General features: G+C 40.9%; 1 protein-coding gene across 1 annotated transcript in view; it reads right to left on the minus strand.

Moving 5' to 3' along the window:
• Nucleotides 1-14,655, minus strand: part of ITPK1 (inositol-tetrakisphosphate 1-kinase) — a gene marked incomplete at its 5' end in the record, with an annotated part of 114,646 nt that overhangs the window by 57,563 nt on the left and 42,428 nt on the right. The window contains one exon of the mRNA XM_017729023.1: nucleotides 7,559-7,676. Coding sequence (XP_017584512.1) covers nucleotides 7,559-7,676 — 118 coding nt within the window. The remainder of the gene's footprint in view (nucleotides 1-7,558; nucleotides 7,677-14,655) is intronic.

Here is a 14,655-nt window from a genome sequence, read left to right on the forward strand (position 1 = left end):
CAGTGACCTGAACCACAATTACTGACACTCTAGAGGTGCTGACTGTCTCCATACAGCCATACCAGCCCATGAATGCATTGGGATCTCAATTTCCACCCCATATGCAGCATTTATACATCAGAAAACCAAAATATTAGTACTTTCCAAGCACTACTGGAAAAAGGGTACCCCAAACAGAGAGAAAAGCAAGATGTTAGTGGTGTAGTGTATCAAATGACAATGACAAGTAAATAACCTTGTCTAGGAAGACTATCAAGCAAGTGACCATAGAGGTTTGGTTCCACTCAGTCATAAACTATACAAGAAATCCATACCATTTCAAGTCCCTCTCATCAATCTTTACACTTTCAGCCTCATCCACTCTAATTTCTGAAAGCCATTTAGAAATTTCATGAGACAGACCCAATTACTGATGTCAAGAACAAGAAATGCACTCAGGCTTTCATGATTTTCGTTACTGATACACTCAGCAGGAACAGTTGCACAAAGCCAGCAGATAAGTGAAATGGGAGCCAACAGTGATTTTAGAGGGGATGTTAGGGCCCTAGTGGTAAAGGAAAGCATCCTCTGTGCATCTCCCAGGCAGTGCTGCCATCAGCTGATTCCACACAACCCTGATAGAGCCTTAAGGTCCTGCTGGACTCTACGTGAGGAGAGATTAGAAGCTAACCAGGCGTACCACATGTTGGCTAGATACTTATCTCAGAAAATGTAAGGGATGCTACTTTTCTTGTCCACACCAGAATAAACTGCTTCTTCAGCAGCAAAAGTGACATAAACACATTACACCAAAACTGGAGTAATATTTCATCAGCCAAGTCCTGGTGTCCAACTCAGATGAAAGGTCCTAGTTTTCAAGACTTATTTCTTGACCTTTGATCTTGTGACAATACGAGTAGAAACACTGGGAAAAGCCACTTACTGCAAAAAATATTCCCAGTTAAATTTTACATTGATACTTTGAGCAATTTATCTTTCAATGCTCCTTCATTACTTTTTCTACTGCAGCACCCAGATACTTGAGAAACTTGGATGTCAGCCAAGGAAATTTCTGCTCAAGAGGATCAGAATAAGTTGAAACACAACCATGCTGGAATTTAAAACATCTAGTTTATTCAGTGAAGACTTCATCATGACAAGAAGAATCCCTGCTCCTCTTTTCCTCCTTCTAGAGAGACCAAAATCCTCAAGAATTAATCCATGTTCTGTTCATAAAACCCAAACTGGAGATGTCTTAGGAATGCCCCATGACCACAGAGTGCAATCATGGCTTATATCTTTACCCCATAAAATGCAGATTCAGTCATTCTTCAGATCCACCCAAGCCCCTAACACCAAATTTATAGCAGCTCTCACTTAAATGGATATAAACTTTTCCACTCTTTCAGCTTTATCAAGTAGAAAATTGCTTTGAAATCATGCATGTAGATGTAAAACAAAAGTTTTCAACACTGGTATTCAATAAATGGATAAAAGGTCCAGCCTTGTTTCTTTTCAGATTCAGATAAGCAAAAGAGAGTGAAAATGGGGTGCAGATTCCCCGTATCTGGTCAAAAAAGCACATGAGAGTTAAAGATTAAACCTAAGTGCACCCAAAAATAACATCTGAACTTCACAGGCAGGCTTATTTTGAAAGCTCAGTGGCCATTAAGACTACTAGGATCCAAGATGACGATTGTTTGTTGGTTCAAGGAGTTCTGACTGGCACACTGAGAGACAAAACAATAAAAATGTTTTCTGTATTATTCTCTGGGCTTTGTGCCTGTTGGCCTGCTGAGTCACTTGAACAGTCCCAAACTGATGGACCTCAGGAGGCCAGTGGCAGGGGGGCAAGGACTGTGCCCACCATATCCACAGAGACCCCCAGCTCCCTCCTACCTGTGCTGGGACAGAGTTCACAGCTCAAAATAATGAAAATCTGAAAGGGGAGAGGAGAGGCAGGAAGGGAATGGAGAGCCTGTTCTGATTATGAAATGGCTAACTTTCCACAGTCTTACCTTGGAAAATCCTTTTGTATACTACTTTAACAAGAGCAAGATATGGTACAAGACAGAAGATTCCAGGCTCCTTTAGGGGCTTCCCACTTTCTTGTCCTGCTGCCTCTTTCAGGACAGCATTGGTCCTTTGGAAGCAGCTATCTACTTTAAATTTCAAAGCCAGGGCTTGTTATTGTAACACCAACATGCTGATGTCCCTTTGTTATCCTCCTCCTAGATGGATGAATGAGCTTTTATGAGAAAGTTGTCAGGTGACACTTCCCTGGGGCAAATGTCCCAGTGTGTTTCCAGTTCCACAGAGCAGGACTGAGACCCACAAAGTGCTGGCAGCTGGGTATAGAGGACTGCCATGTGCAACACTGCTGGGAGCTGAGGCACTTTGGACAAGCTGCTTACAGTCACAGAGACTATCAGTCCCATTCCAACTCCTTCCTTCCACACAGGTGTACTAGTTTTCATACAGAAATTAAAATCCAGTCAGTGAACATGCACCACACATTTTGAGTGAAGTACTAAGACATCTGTCTGCATGTGTTCTTGCTGGAAAGAGAACATACAGTCAACAAGGGAGACTTTTGCACCCAAAAAGCTGGCGTGGTTATTTACAGTAGCTGACATCAGCCCTCTAACTAAAGATACTTTATTGATATGTCCCTGCATGAAGAAGTGAGTCCCAGGTGAGTGATTAAGAGGTTTTAAATTGAAGCTAGATTTTTCTTTTCACTTTAATAGGAGCTTCAAATAAAAATCAGAGGTGTCCAAAGTTGACCTGTGTGACTATTTTTCTCTCCCCTCTGACCAAAACTGCCCTGAAAAGTAGGCCACAGAGAGAAGATGCTACAGTTTCAAAAGTTGAATGCCTGAAGCTATGTATATACAGCTATTTTCATGCACTTTTTAACTGGGTGGCCTGATTTTGAGAAGTTCTAAGTATGCACTGCTCCAGCAATGTACATGCTCCATAATGCCCAAAAAACCCGCCCCTGACTATCTGCTCTGGTGTTGAATTGTAGACGCAGTTTTCTACTCCACAAGAGGTCCACGCTTTCTGTTCAAACAATACCTACACAGCTTTCTTGGCACAGACACTTGCTGTATCAGAGTATGTGTATGTACACCTGGAAAAGAGCTCCTGCCCAAAACAATGTGGCATCTTGATAGGCAGGTGAGGGTCACGAAAAGAAAGAGATGCACAGGGGTGACACGCAATGTCCAAAGTCATGCAGCAAGGCAGAACCAGCACCAAGCAGAAAACCCTGAGCCCCAAATCAATTGCCTTACCTATTACATCATACTGAGCTTCCCTCCCAGCAGCAAAAGATACATGCAGCTGTGCGAGGAGTATTTCTAAGGCAGACAATCTGATAAAAAGAAATCCACAGACTAGAGAAGGATATTGTGATCTGTTCTGTAATATCCCCCAAAATGAGAAAGGCGCACATACAGCAGCAACTGCATCTCTTATATTAGTAACCAATCAATCATAAATGATTTTGATTACATGCCAGGATGAAAATATCAAAGCTAAAGGGGTGTATACTGTTTAGAGTGTCCTGAGGAAATAGCTCCCATACTTCAAAGACAACTGCTATGAAGAGAGAAATTAAGTAGTTGCAGCTCGGCTCATGCAGGAGTTCTCTCTCCTAGGAGAGCTCCACAAAGACTATTGTCTGCACAAATTTTAGATTTGGAGCTAAATTTAAGAACAACAAAATTTTTAAACTATGGAAGAAAAAGCCAGGAGCAAGTGGTTAAAGAAATGAACTTCAGGGTCTGCAAGTTCAAATGTTATCAGAGAAACCAGCAAGTCACTTGAGACAGCAGAGGAAGCTGAGCAGCAGATGGGAACACTAACTAGATAGCACACTGAGTGAGTAGCATGTTTACTTCAGTTTTGGTTTAAGTTCCTTCAACTTGGATTATTACTTTTAAGATAGGTAGTGAATTTCAAAAGCTTTTAATCTTTAAACAAAAAATGTAATATGAAAAGCTTAGTTAGTGCCCAGTCACAGTGCTCATCCATCACCATCTTAAGCATGATTTTAAGTGCCAGATTTTGAACTTCAAACCTGAAGGATCACAAGTTTTCAACACAGCATCAGAAAATTTAGTTATTTTCATTAGGTTAGAGCTTTAAAAAGGCTGACACAGTTCCAACCATACAATAACCTGTTAAAAAAGGAATTTGCTCCTAATCTTTCACCAAACATCATCAAAACTGATCAAGAGCACTTTTATATAAGAAGCAATTCTTCACAGATAAGTAAATAAAGCAATACAACTGCTGAGAGAACAACTGTGACACCAAAAAAATCAATTCAGTGATTTATTTCAACATAGATCTGACAGCTATATAGGACACTAGCTGGGAATGCAACCTTTATTTTTTCAAATCTTTTTTTTAAAAGATTCAGAAGCACAGGTTGCAGAATAACTAGCTCTTTTAGAGCTTGCACTCAAAATAACAGAGACCTGGAAAAAGAGTAAGCCATAGCCCCAGTCAGACTATTGATTCCAAAATAGAATCCATTAAAATCAAAGTTAAAATATCTCTTAAAGCTTTTTTTTTTTTTTCCCCCAGAAGAGAGTGCTACTTCCTTCCAAGGGAGATATCAATACCTATCCTGAATAAAGCAACAATCTGCAAACCACCTCAGCACTGCTAGTAGCATGCTAGCACAGCGGGTTCAAGGTGAATCCTGGAGCACATCTCTCAGAGAGGTTATGCAGTCTCCATCTGTGGAGAAACACAAAAACCACTGGACATGGACCTGAGGAACTGCTCTAGAGATTCTGCTTTGAGCAGGGAGTTGGACTGTATATTCCCAAGAGGCCTTTTCCAACTTCAGTGATTAGGCAAGTCTGTGAACCTTCTATTTCCACAAGGACTGAGTGGTTACTAGGTCAGACTAGGACATAGAAAGCCCAGGTTCAACCCCGTGCTTTCCCTCAGACTACTGGTACAATTCTGGCCTAGTTACTAGTCTTCCTCCACCTCGGTTCCTTTAGTGGCCACAGAGTGGTAGCAGAGAAAAGGAGTGTCTCAGCCACCCATTCTCAGGAGGCTGGATCAAAGTACTTATCACTCAGACACTTGACTCCATAAAGAGCAAGATACGGGACTTTCAGAAAGCCTAACAATGTCCACGTACCCAGTTTAGACACTTCAAATAGGGATTCCCTTTTTCAGGAAGCATGGAGAATTCTGTGTCAAAAGGACAGTGACTTGGACATCTGAAAAATAATGTGAGTTAAAATCAAGCTGTTTATAGACCATGGGGCCCTACTGCTGCAGAATACAGTCACCTCAGCAGAGCATGTGGTCACCCTCTCTTTAAGCCAACGGGTGCAAATCTTCAGTTTTCCAGTTGTTGTAAAGTCTACAGCATTGAAATAAAGTGTAAACTGAGAATCATAAATAGAGATTATATTTCATTTATAGTTACTTTCAAACATAATTCAAATAGAGGCAATAATCACTGAAATCCAAAACTGGTCTGTAAATAAAAACTGAATTTTCTTTTGAAAGACTTTGAACAGCAGAAGGCTTCTCCTTACATACATACTCAACCCTCCTGAGTTTACAACACTCCTTTGGAAGAGATAATCCCTTGCACTGAACCCATCACATTAATTTTGTATCCTGTGATAAAAAGAGCTTTCTAGTTACAGCTAAAGACTAGGATATTATTTTCTTAGTAGTTACGTCCATAATGAAATTCCAGAACAATATAAGATGTGGCTCCTAAGAGTTCATGCTATTCACAGATGTATTACTTCTTGTTTGAGTTTTCCAAGTGCTCATGGCCTTGGGATATGAGATGGCAGCCACAACAGAGAAAACATAACTTAGCAGGTGAAAATAAGGAAGTGGGGGGAAGACCCACAGCACTGTCTAGAGTGGTTAACTTTTCTCTTACTGCACATCATCATGTGCAGGAATAGAGAGGCTGATCTACTTAGGCCAGAACAAGAAGACAATTATTCATCTCTCCTGAGATTTCCGCTGCTAAATATGGAGTTGGTTCAAGGTCTTGGTCATGATATTTCTGATTATGAGACAGAAATAAGATGAGACTAGGGAGGAAAGTGCCAGGGGGAGGGAGACACAGGGTCAGGGGAAATATGGTCACCAAACACTGCAGCAGCCAGTGACAACAGCTAACGCCATTCCTTACTTAATTCCTCAACTTTATTAATAGCTTCTTTTAAATTCAGTTTTACCTGAATACAAATTTCCTTTTTCGTTTTCCTCCTTAAGTATTTATTTCTTTTTCTCATCAGTTTGACCAAAGGAGGCTGAAATACGTGGAAGACAAACTACTTGCAAAAACTGGATGCTCTCCCAAACATATTGTTCTCATAAGGATAACAATAGTACTGATAGCAATTTAAGAAAAAAAGAACAAAACCAAACCCTACTGAATCCCTCTGCTTTTAGAACAAAATCCCAACCACTCCCTCAGAGCACAGGTTTCCCTCAGCACCTTTCTCTTACTCACAAACAGCAATAACTACTCCAAAACAAAATCCTTCTAAACTAATCAAGTATTTTCTCCCTAAGAGATTCCAAAAGACAAGTGAGAGTGCTGTGAATTGTTAGTCTTATTTTTACATAAAGACGGTGCCAGTGGGGCCAGGCAGGTTGTATGCAAATAATATGTCCATAAATCTACAACTATAAAAATACAAATTGCTGAGCTTCTTACCTGCCCATCAAGACAGTGATAACACAATCTCAATGGTATTTCCAATAACACCCCATTAGAACATAGTTCAGAAATGCAATTTCCCCCCATTACAGTCATCTAACATATGAAACAGTTACTTCAGAGCTATTCTAGATTTAAATTCAAAAGCCAATAAATGTTTCAAGAACATGACAACAGCACAAGTAGAAAGGGAATGAAAGACTAACTCAACCCAACAGTTACAATGTTAAAATGAGAAGGTAATAGAATTATTCAGGTTGAAAAGGCATGACTTCTAAACATGGGAATACAACTCAAATGATACCAATTAAAGGCAATAGTTTATGTCAGGTAACAAGCCAGCACCAGAACTGCATTTATGTTCCTCCTAGCAATTAGCTTGTGCAATAGGCTTCCAATACCTCTCAAAGACCTTAGCTCTATTTACACTTTAATTTCTTTCGGTCCTTTCCAAAAACCATTTTTCTTCTTCTCCCTTCAATTCAGACCTCAGGACTCTTACTACTGCTGAGTTTGTACAGTCATTTCAATTTACCAGCTCACACAAGAAGACAGTGTTTTCCAGAAGATTTCTGAGAGTGTTCACTGTGGTAAATATGCTCCCCATTAAATCCACATCGTATTTTTAATCAGATACAAACCTTCTTTGTGTATATGGAAAAAGAAGAGCACAGAATTCCAGAGGGCAATCCTGTGACACAGGAATGCTTCAGTGTTTTTGCTCCCATGGAGAGACAACGCAAGGGGCCCAAAACCACTACTTCAAAGTTCACATCCAACCTCCAGAAGGAAGCTGCTTCCTTCTCTAGTCATAATGAAAGCCTCCAGGGAGAGCAGATATTGGCCTACCTTGCATGTATGCCTCTATTTGCCGAATTAGCTCATAAGACTTGGATCGGTCCAGAAGTGTACGAATAGCCGGGAGAGGGTCTAGGATAATGGTTTCTGGATGAGCATCAATATACTCCTGCAAAACAATATATAGAAAAAAAACGGCATTAGGTTGGCTGAAGAGTGTAGAAAAATATGAGAAGAGAAAATAATGGGGAAGAGAATAGATAATGTTAAAAACCTCGAAGTCCAGCTTCTCTTCAAGGGGAGCCAAATGGACTTTGGCAACGCAGAAAGTGACCAGAGAGTCAAAACACTGACACTTGAACTAAACGCAAATGTGACAGCTAACTGGTTTAGATGGCAAATTCCTCCTGTAGACACTATCGGTACCAAAACCCATGCTGCAACCACATTACCTCACAAGGGAGCCAGTGGCAAAGTGCCATAGTAAGAGCTGTGAGCAGGGCTGAGTAAAGCCATTAGGGGAAGAAAGATGGCACACAGCTATCTTGGGGTCAGCCTTGCATTCAATTTCTACATGTGAACCTCACAACTATCTGAACTAGGCTCAGAAATACATCTGGGTTCTTTTATGTTGTTATTATTGCTGTCCTCTAGCTGGGCTGAAGACAGTGTTAAGGGCTGGATGATAAGGGCTGAAATTTTTTTTGGCAGAGCTGAAGAGATTGTTGCTTCACTGTGTCTTCATTGCTTGCTACTTCTCTATGTTCATACTCTCCTTTTCTGACTACAAGAACAAAGCAAAGTTAATGACTTCATGGATCTTCATCTTGGGAACTCAATTCCCCATTTACTGAGGTCATAACCGCACTACTGCATCTTGGCCATGAACACAGACACAGCTGCCAGGTATTGGCCTTGCAAACCCAACAAAACTTCCTTCTGTTTCTTAGAACAGGAGCTGAGTTTCTTCATCATTACCCCAACCTGGCTCTATAAAGTCAATGGAAACATGCATCCATCTTACTCTATTCAAAATCAGACAAATATACCCAAAGTTAGCATCTCTCTTTGTTTTACCCAACTTCCCAAAGCCATCCTAATGTTTCCACTTACTTCTTTAAATACCCATTCATACAAATGCTGCTGCAATTAATGGACTTCCACAAAGTTCTACTTCATTTAAATTGACTATTTCAAAGAAGAAAACATATTACAAAAGATACTTCAGAGTATGACAAGGTGGCCTCAGGAGATGCACTTTGCTGGAGAGAAAAGAATGGCATAATCTATTCCCAGAAAGTGATTTTGCTCCAGATACTAACTGGGGATGCAGACTTCTCCACCCTAGCACTGGCAAACTGTTGCCTTCTGGTGACTACATAGTCTGAGCTGATGGCGGGTAAAAGGAGATTATTCATTTGAGGTTAAGAGGATCCAGCACTGAGGTTTAAAGAACCTACTGCATCACCCACAAGACACAAGCAGCTTTCTTTCACAGTGCATTAGGCACCCCTCAGTGGCAATACTCTGTGTCTGACGTATTTAGTAATCCCTGCAGAACACAAAAAATGAATTCCCCAAAGATACGTTCAACCTTGCTGCCTCATGGGAAAAGTAAGGGACAGCCTTTTGCACAGCTGGTCATCAAGACTGTCAGACCCAGGTCTCACCCTGCAGTACAGCCTGGATAAAACGCCTCATCAGCTCAGTGGAGCAGAAGCTGGGTTCATTTCCAGTCACTAAAGCCCAGAACATACACTTTTCATGAGTCTGCTGCCCCTAGTACTTCCAGAGTCTTAAGCAGAGCAATCAGCTTTCAAATAGTATCATATTACCGAATGCCTCTTAGACACCCACACATGTTTATGCATACGTGCCCTGTATGCAGCACCTAAAAGACACCCTGTGGAGCTAGCATGATCCAGTGATTATGGTATTAGCTTGAACTTGCTGATAGTGAAACTGTACTTGAGTATCTCAACATCTCCAGAGTGTAACAAGACAGCTCTTTTAGTCCCTCTGTGCCTCCATTTAAAAGACAGGGAGTTACCACACTCTTCTGTGTGAACACTGTGTCTTCCCCAGCACACTGAGGATGAGCTCCTGACAGGGCAGCAGGGAAGCACAGCACCCAGACTGAACATCTCACAGCTCTGAAACGTGGCCTCAGCAGAGCTCTGGCAGCAAGTGTCCTGCAGCACTTCTGTTGTGTGTACAAGCTCTTCCTTTTGCACTGTGGCGACCACCCGTCCGCCTCTGGTTCCACTTTGACTTCAAGATCCCCAGACTTCCATCCCGGCCCAGCCCCTACTCTGCACATACTAATCCTTCCCCTCACACATACATTCCTCCAGTCTGTGGACTCCATTGCCTTTACCGCCCTCCAAAGAGGGAATGATTTTTCCATCTCTTAGCTCCTTGTGTACCTTCCCGAATTTTCCTGATGCTCACCTCAGCATTGAGAACTATCCTTGCTTCTCTGGGATTCATGTATTCTACTTGTTAATTTGGCTCACATTACTCTAAGTATTTCCAGATGGAGTCTGGCTTTTTTATGCTTTCTGTAAGGGAAGAGTGCTTTATTTCTAATGATAATAGCTCTAAACCGTATTAAAAGATCATCCAAGCAGTAAGCTTGCTACAGCATAACAAAGTTTAACAGGAATAAAGGCACAATCTCAAGGCCATTCTACACCAGTCAACATGTCAAGAGAAATGAGCATCTAAGATGACTTTCCAGTGCCTGATTTCTCATCCTGTTGCCTTAAGGAGCCTCCAAAAAGCTCTGTAAGGCAAACATGAAATAACTGATGAAGATGAAGGAGGTGGGAGTGGTGTTCCAAAAGCCATTTAGACTCTGAAGGACTTTAAGAAACTACTCTAATGTCAAGAAGAACTGCACTGAGTAAAAGGCAACAGCCCCTTCAAACACACAAAGGCTTTTGAGCTTTGAGCAAATGAGCTTTCTTTACAAAACAAAGACATTTCTCAGCATTAAATCTGTGTCAGGTGCTATTCTCCAACTCTTCTCCATTCGCAGGCCTAGGCACCCGGACAGCCAGAGAGCACAGGAATGGCAAAACTCAGAGCAGGGCAGTGAAGATCTGTGTCATCTAAGGAAAGGAAAGGGCTAGAAACTTAAGTGTCTCCTAGAGCTAATCTGGGGACAGGCCACACATCTCTCCTTTTAACTGAATCCAGAACCAGCTTCCCCTTTGAAGCACAGGACTCTAAATGCAGAACAAGGTCAGCGTACTTGTATGTGTCCTTTCTGTTTGAACACAGCTAGAGATGAACTGCAGAAGCTGTGCAGGGGACAGGAGCATCAAAATGCACTCAAGTCCTCAGAACTCTGCATCTCTTCTCAATGCTGTTCGTTGCTTGGATTTCCATCACAAAGCATTAACTCTGCACTCAAAAACAAACCCATCCAGTTGCACCAGGATCCCCAAAGCAAATCATCCAGCTTCCCCTTGGGCCTGTAGGCTGCCCGCACTTTCCCAGTCTCCCACATGTCTCACCAGTACATCAGCAGCACACGCAAAAGAAAGTTTCAATACCCATGCATGGAAAACTACTTTAAATAAGTAATTAAAAAATCTGAACCTTACACCAATTCCCTGCAAGAGGAAATTACAATAAGAAAAGTCAATTTTGTTAGTTTCACAGGAACATTATGGTAGCTGATGTGAGACCTTTCATAAACTTTGATTCTTTACTAGAAACTGCTCCACACTCAGACATCATGTATTACAAACATACTCAGTTTTCAAAGCCATATACTTTGTCTAGAAGGCAGGAACTGGGATAGTTTGGTTTTCTTTCTTACCAAGAAGGCAGAACTGTAGCACCAGTAAGTGACCTGTGAAGATCACTTAACAGACTGGAAAACCCTTGGTGCAGCCTAAGTAACAGCGCTCCAGTGGCACAGAAGGACTCCACTACCAGAAATACAGATCTGGATAAACATGAAGGGTTTCTGCCTAATTATTTTGAAAGCAGGTGAGGTACTATAGAAATGAACTTGAAAATGAAGCAGTTGAAGGAGGAAAAGAGAAACACTGAAGCCAGGAGAGAGCTTTCAGTACAGCACAACCTTTCAACTTTGAACGTTCAAATCTTCTCTCATCCTTCTAGCAAAACAACTCTGCTCTCCACTTCAGTGGATTTACTGAAGACTGATATCCAACAGCAGACTCCAACCACCCAGGCAACAATGTGGAAGATATTTAGGCTTTCCAACAATAGATTGAAAGGGCTCTGTCCTTGGGTTGCAGTTCAGCTTGACCCAGACAACATCTATGTTTTCCTCTTTCTAATCTTTGACATAATAAAAGCAAACAAGAAGAAACAAGGACTTTTAGGAGATCTTCCTTTGTTTGTATTCCAGGCTTGATGTTAAATCATGCTTTGTACCAGCCCCATTCCTGGCAGAAGGCCAGCAATGAAACTTGAAATCAAAAAGAGACCAAATATTTCATGTTTCCTATTAAATACCTCTGGATATAACCCAGCAATTTAAAAAAAAATACTTTCCTTGAAAAGCCTGTGTATAGATGAGAATGGAGTTGCTTGTCATTTTACCCAAGAAAGGTAGCTAATGATTTTTTAAAAAATATTTTAACAGAAAGTTGATACAGTATCCACTGCAAATAATAAGTCATTAGATGATAAGAGAGATTCACTGATTCATTGACTTGCTTTTATTACTAAGTAATAAAACTTATATAAATCTTTTGTTTAATATTAAACAAAGTTCCATAAAAAAATATTCCAAAAGAAAACAAGTAAGCAAAAGAAACAATAACGCCATTTGGATTTGTGTTTTCCCACATACAGAAACATGACAATGACCGCTTGTAAAAACAGGACAACATTTTCCAAGGGAGAAACAGATGTAAAGACAAGCCTGTCTAAAGAGTTTGCATCAGATTCAGACTTAGTTCTGACTAAGCTGAGCTCTAACTCAGCTGCACTGTTTAGCCTTCAGAAGTCCACTGCTGCTTCATCTTGCAAATACCTACCCACGGGAAGCTATCCTGACACCTAGCACTCAAATGACAAATTTTCAGTTAAGTTTGCTGTTTATGAGGCTCTTCCAACAAATTTAAGACATTATTTTTTAAATGGGTAAAGCACAGCCTGTGAATTCAGGTGCAAATAAACCATTTCAATTTTGTATTAACGTGTCCCCCCAGTTAGAAAATAATTACTAAGACACAATAGTTTCCTTTGGTTTTTTTGCTTGCATTTTCCCAGCTGAGAAGTCCCCTACCTCCTTCCCTTCAAAAACATCTCCCTAATTTTCCTTCCTCTAAGTCCCAAACCCTTCTAAGAAAGCTTCTCAATCAAGATTAGAAGAGCCCATCCTGTACAACTCCAGAGTAAGAGAGTCAAGAGCTGAAGTGCAGCAGGGAAGGAGACATTTTAAATTTTCATCAACCTGATAGCAGAAGTCTAGGCATAAAATCTGCATCTGATCTTTTTATGTAGACTAATGCAAAGAGAACCTGTTCAGAGAAAGCTCTGAAAGACAAATTAATAACCCTATTGATTTTCCATCATTCAAGCCATCATTTTGAATGCAATATGAAGTGGCAATGAATGAAGCTACTCAAGGCCCAGTACAGCTATGACAGGCAGGATTTTGCTCTAATGAAAGCATAACAAAGATTCCCCAATGCCTTACATGAGCCAAAACATACTCAGTTTTCAAAGCCATATACTTTGTCTAGAAGGCAGGAACTGGGGTAGTTGGTTTTCTTTCTTACCAAGAAGGCAGGAACTGTAGCATCAGTAAGTTAAAAGCACCCTGGGGACTCTGCCTCTTCACCTAACTTCCCTCCATGTACTTCTGGTCAAGAAGGAACCACTGAGCACTATAACCAATTTTTACAGTTAACCAATTACCTGTGTTCAATCAGTCCAGCCCTGTGTTACAGTGGGTAGGAAGGGAAACTGATCATCATCTCTAAAAACAATCATCATCCCCAAAATAAGGATTTAAGTGTCCTAGAAAGCAAATAGAAATAGTTCTCCACTTTTCATCTCATGCACTACACTAGGTGCTGCATGCAGTCTTTGTTTTGGCTTTGGATGAGATCACTAGGCACTCATCACTGATTTTCAGTGCAGTGGGGAACAGTTTGCACCCACCAATATTCTCCTGAGAAACTGCAGTCCATACCACATCCCACTAGCACAAAGACCTCAGAAAGCTCAGCCCTGAAGGTCTTCTGGAGCTAAAAATCCCCCTGTCAACAGGCAACTCCTCCGTACCATTTCTGTTTTCCTGTAATGTTTTTTTTCCAAGGCAATTGAAAACAGCCATAAACTGGCATGCCAAGAGGCTTCCTGTTCTATTAGCACTCTCTGCCAGACCCTACAAGGGCTCATCACAGACTCCAGAGAGCAGGGACACAGAGTCATGTAAATATGAAGCCAGTTTCCTCCTTAGCTCTTTGCAGATTAGATGGTCAAGGCCTCTATAACATAGATCTAAAAAAAAGTCATTCTTAAAAAGGTCATAAATACAGTCTGGCAGATCATTCCTCCTCCTGTGGTCAAGGATCCCTTGCTCTCTGCTTCCTGGAAGACTGCTTTATGGAGCCAACAGTAAGACTGCTGCCAGGAATCATCTTGCTGTCACATTTATATTCAATAGCAGGAAAAAAGCATAATGAATTTTGCACTGTTTGGTCTGGTTAAGATCATCAGAACTTTTTCAGTCAACTTAATCAACAATAAGGGAACCACACTATTTCCACTTGTGTGTAGGTGCCAGAAATACCACAGTGCTTATATAACACCTCGCTCGTGCAAATAGCTTTCTTGCAAGGGGTCATTTTACATTTTCCAGGTTGGTCATTGATTTTAGTTTTAAAAACTCAAAACAACAACCCTATCCCACACACTTTATACAAAAGTATTCTTACAATTTCTTTTTCTTAGGGAATATGCTTCTCTTAATTTCTAATGATTTTCAATATCGTAAAAATAATACAGGACAGATGCAGACAGGCAGCAACTTCCAGATAGTTTCTGTCCTGGACTCGAAATTACAGAAGAGTATAATCTAAAAATGCATTTTGGTGGGTAATTCAACACAGAAAAGCCTGTGCTCTGCCCCACTGGTTCCTAGTTATATG

The sequence above is a fragment of the Corvus brachyrhynchos genome, unplaced genomic scaffold (genome assembly GCF_000691975.1).
Source record: "Corvus brachyrhynchos isolate BGI_N302 unplaced genomic scaffold, ASM69197v1 scaffold1, whole genome shotgun sequence".
NCBI lineage: Eukaryota > Metazoa > Chordata > Aves > Passeriformes > Corvidae > Corvus > Corvus brachyrhynchos.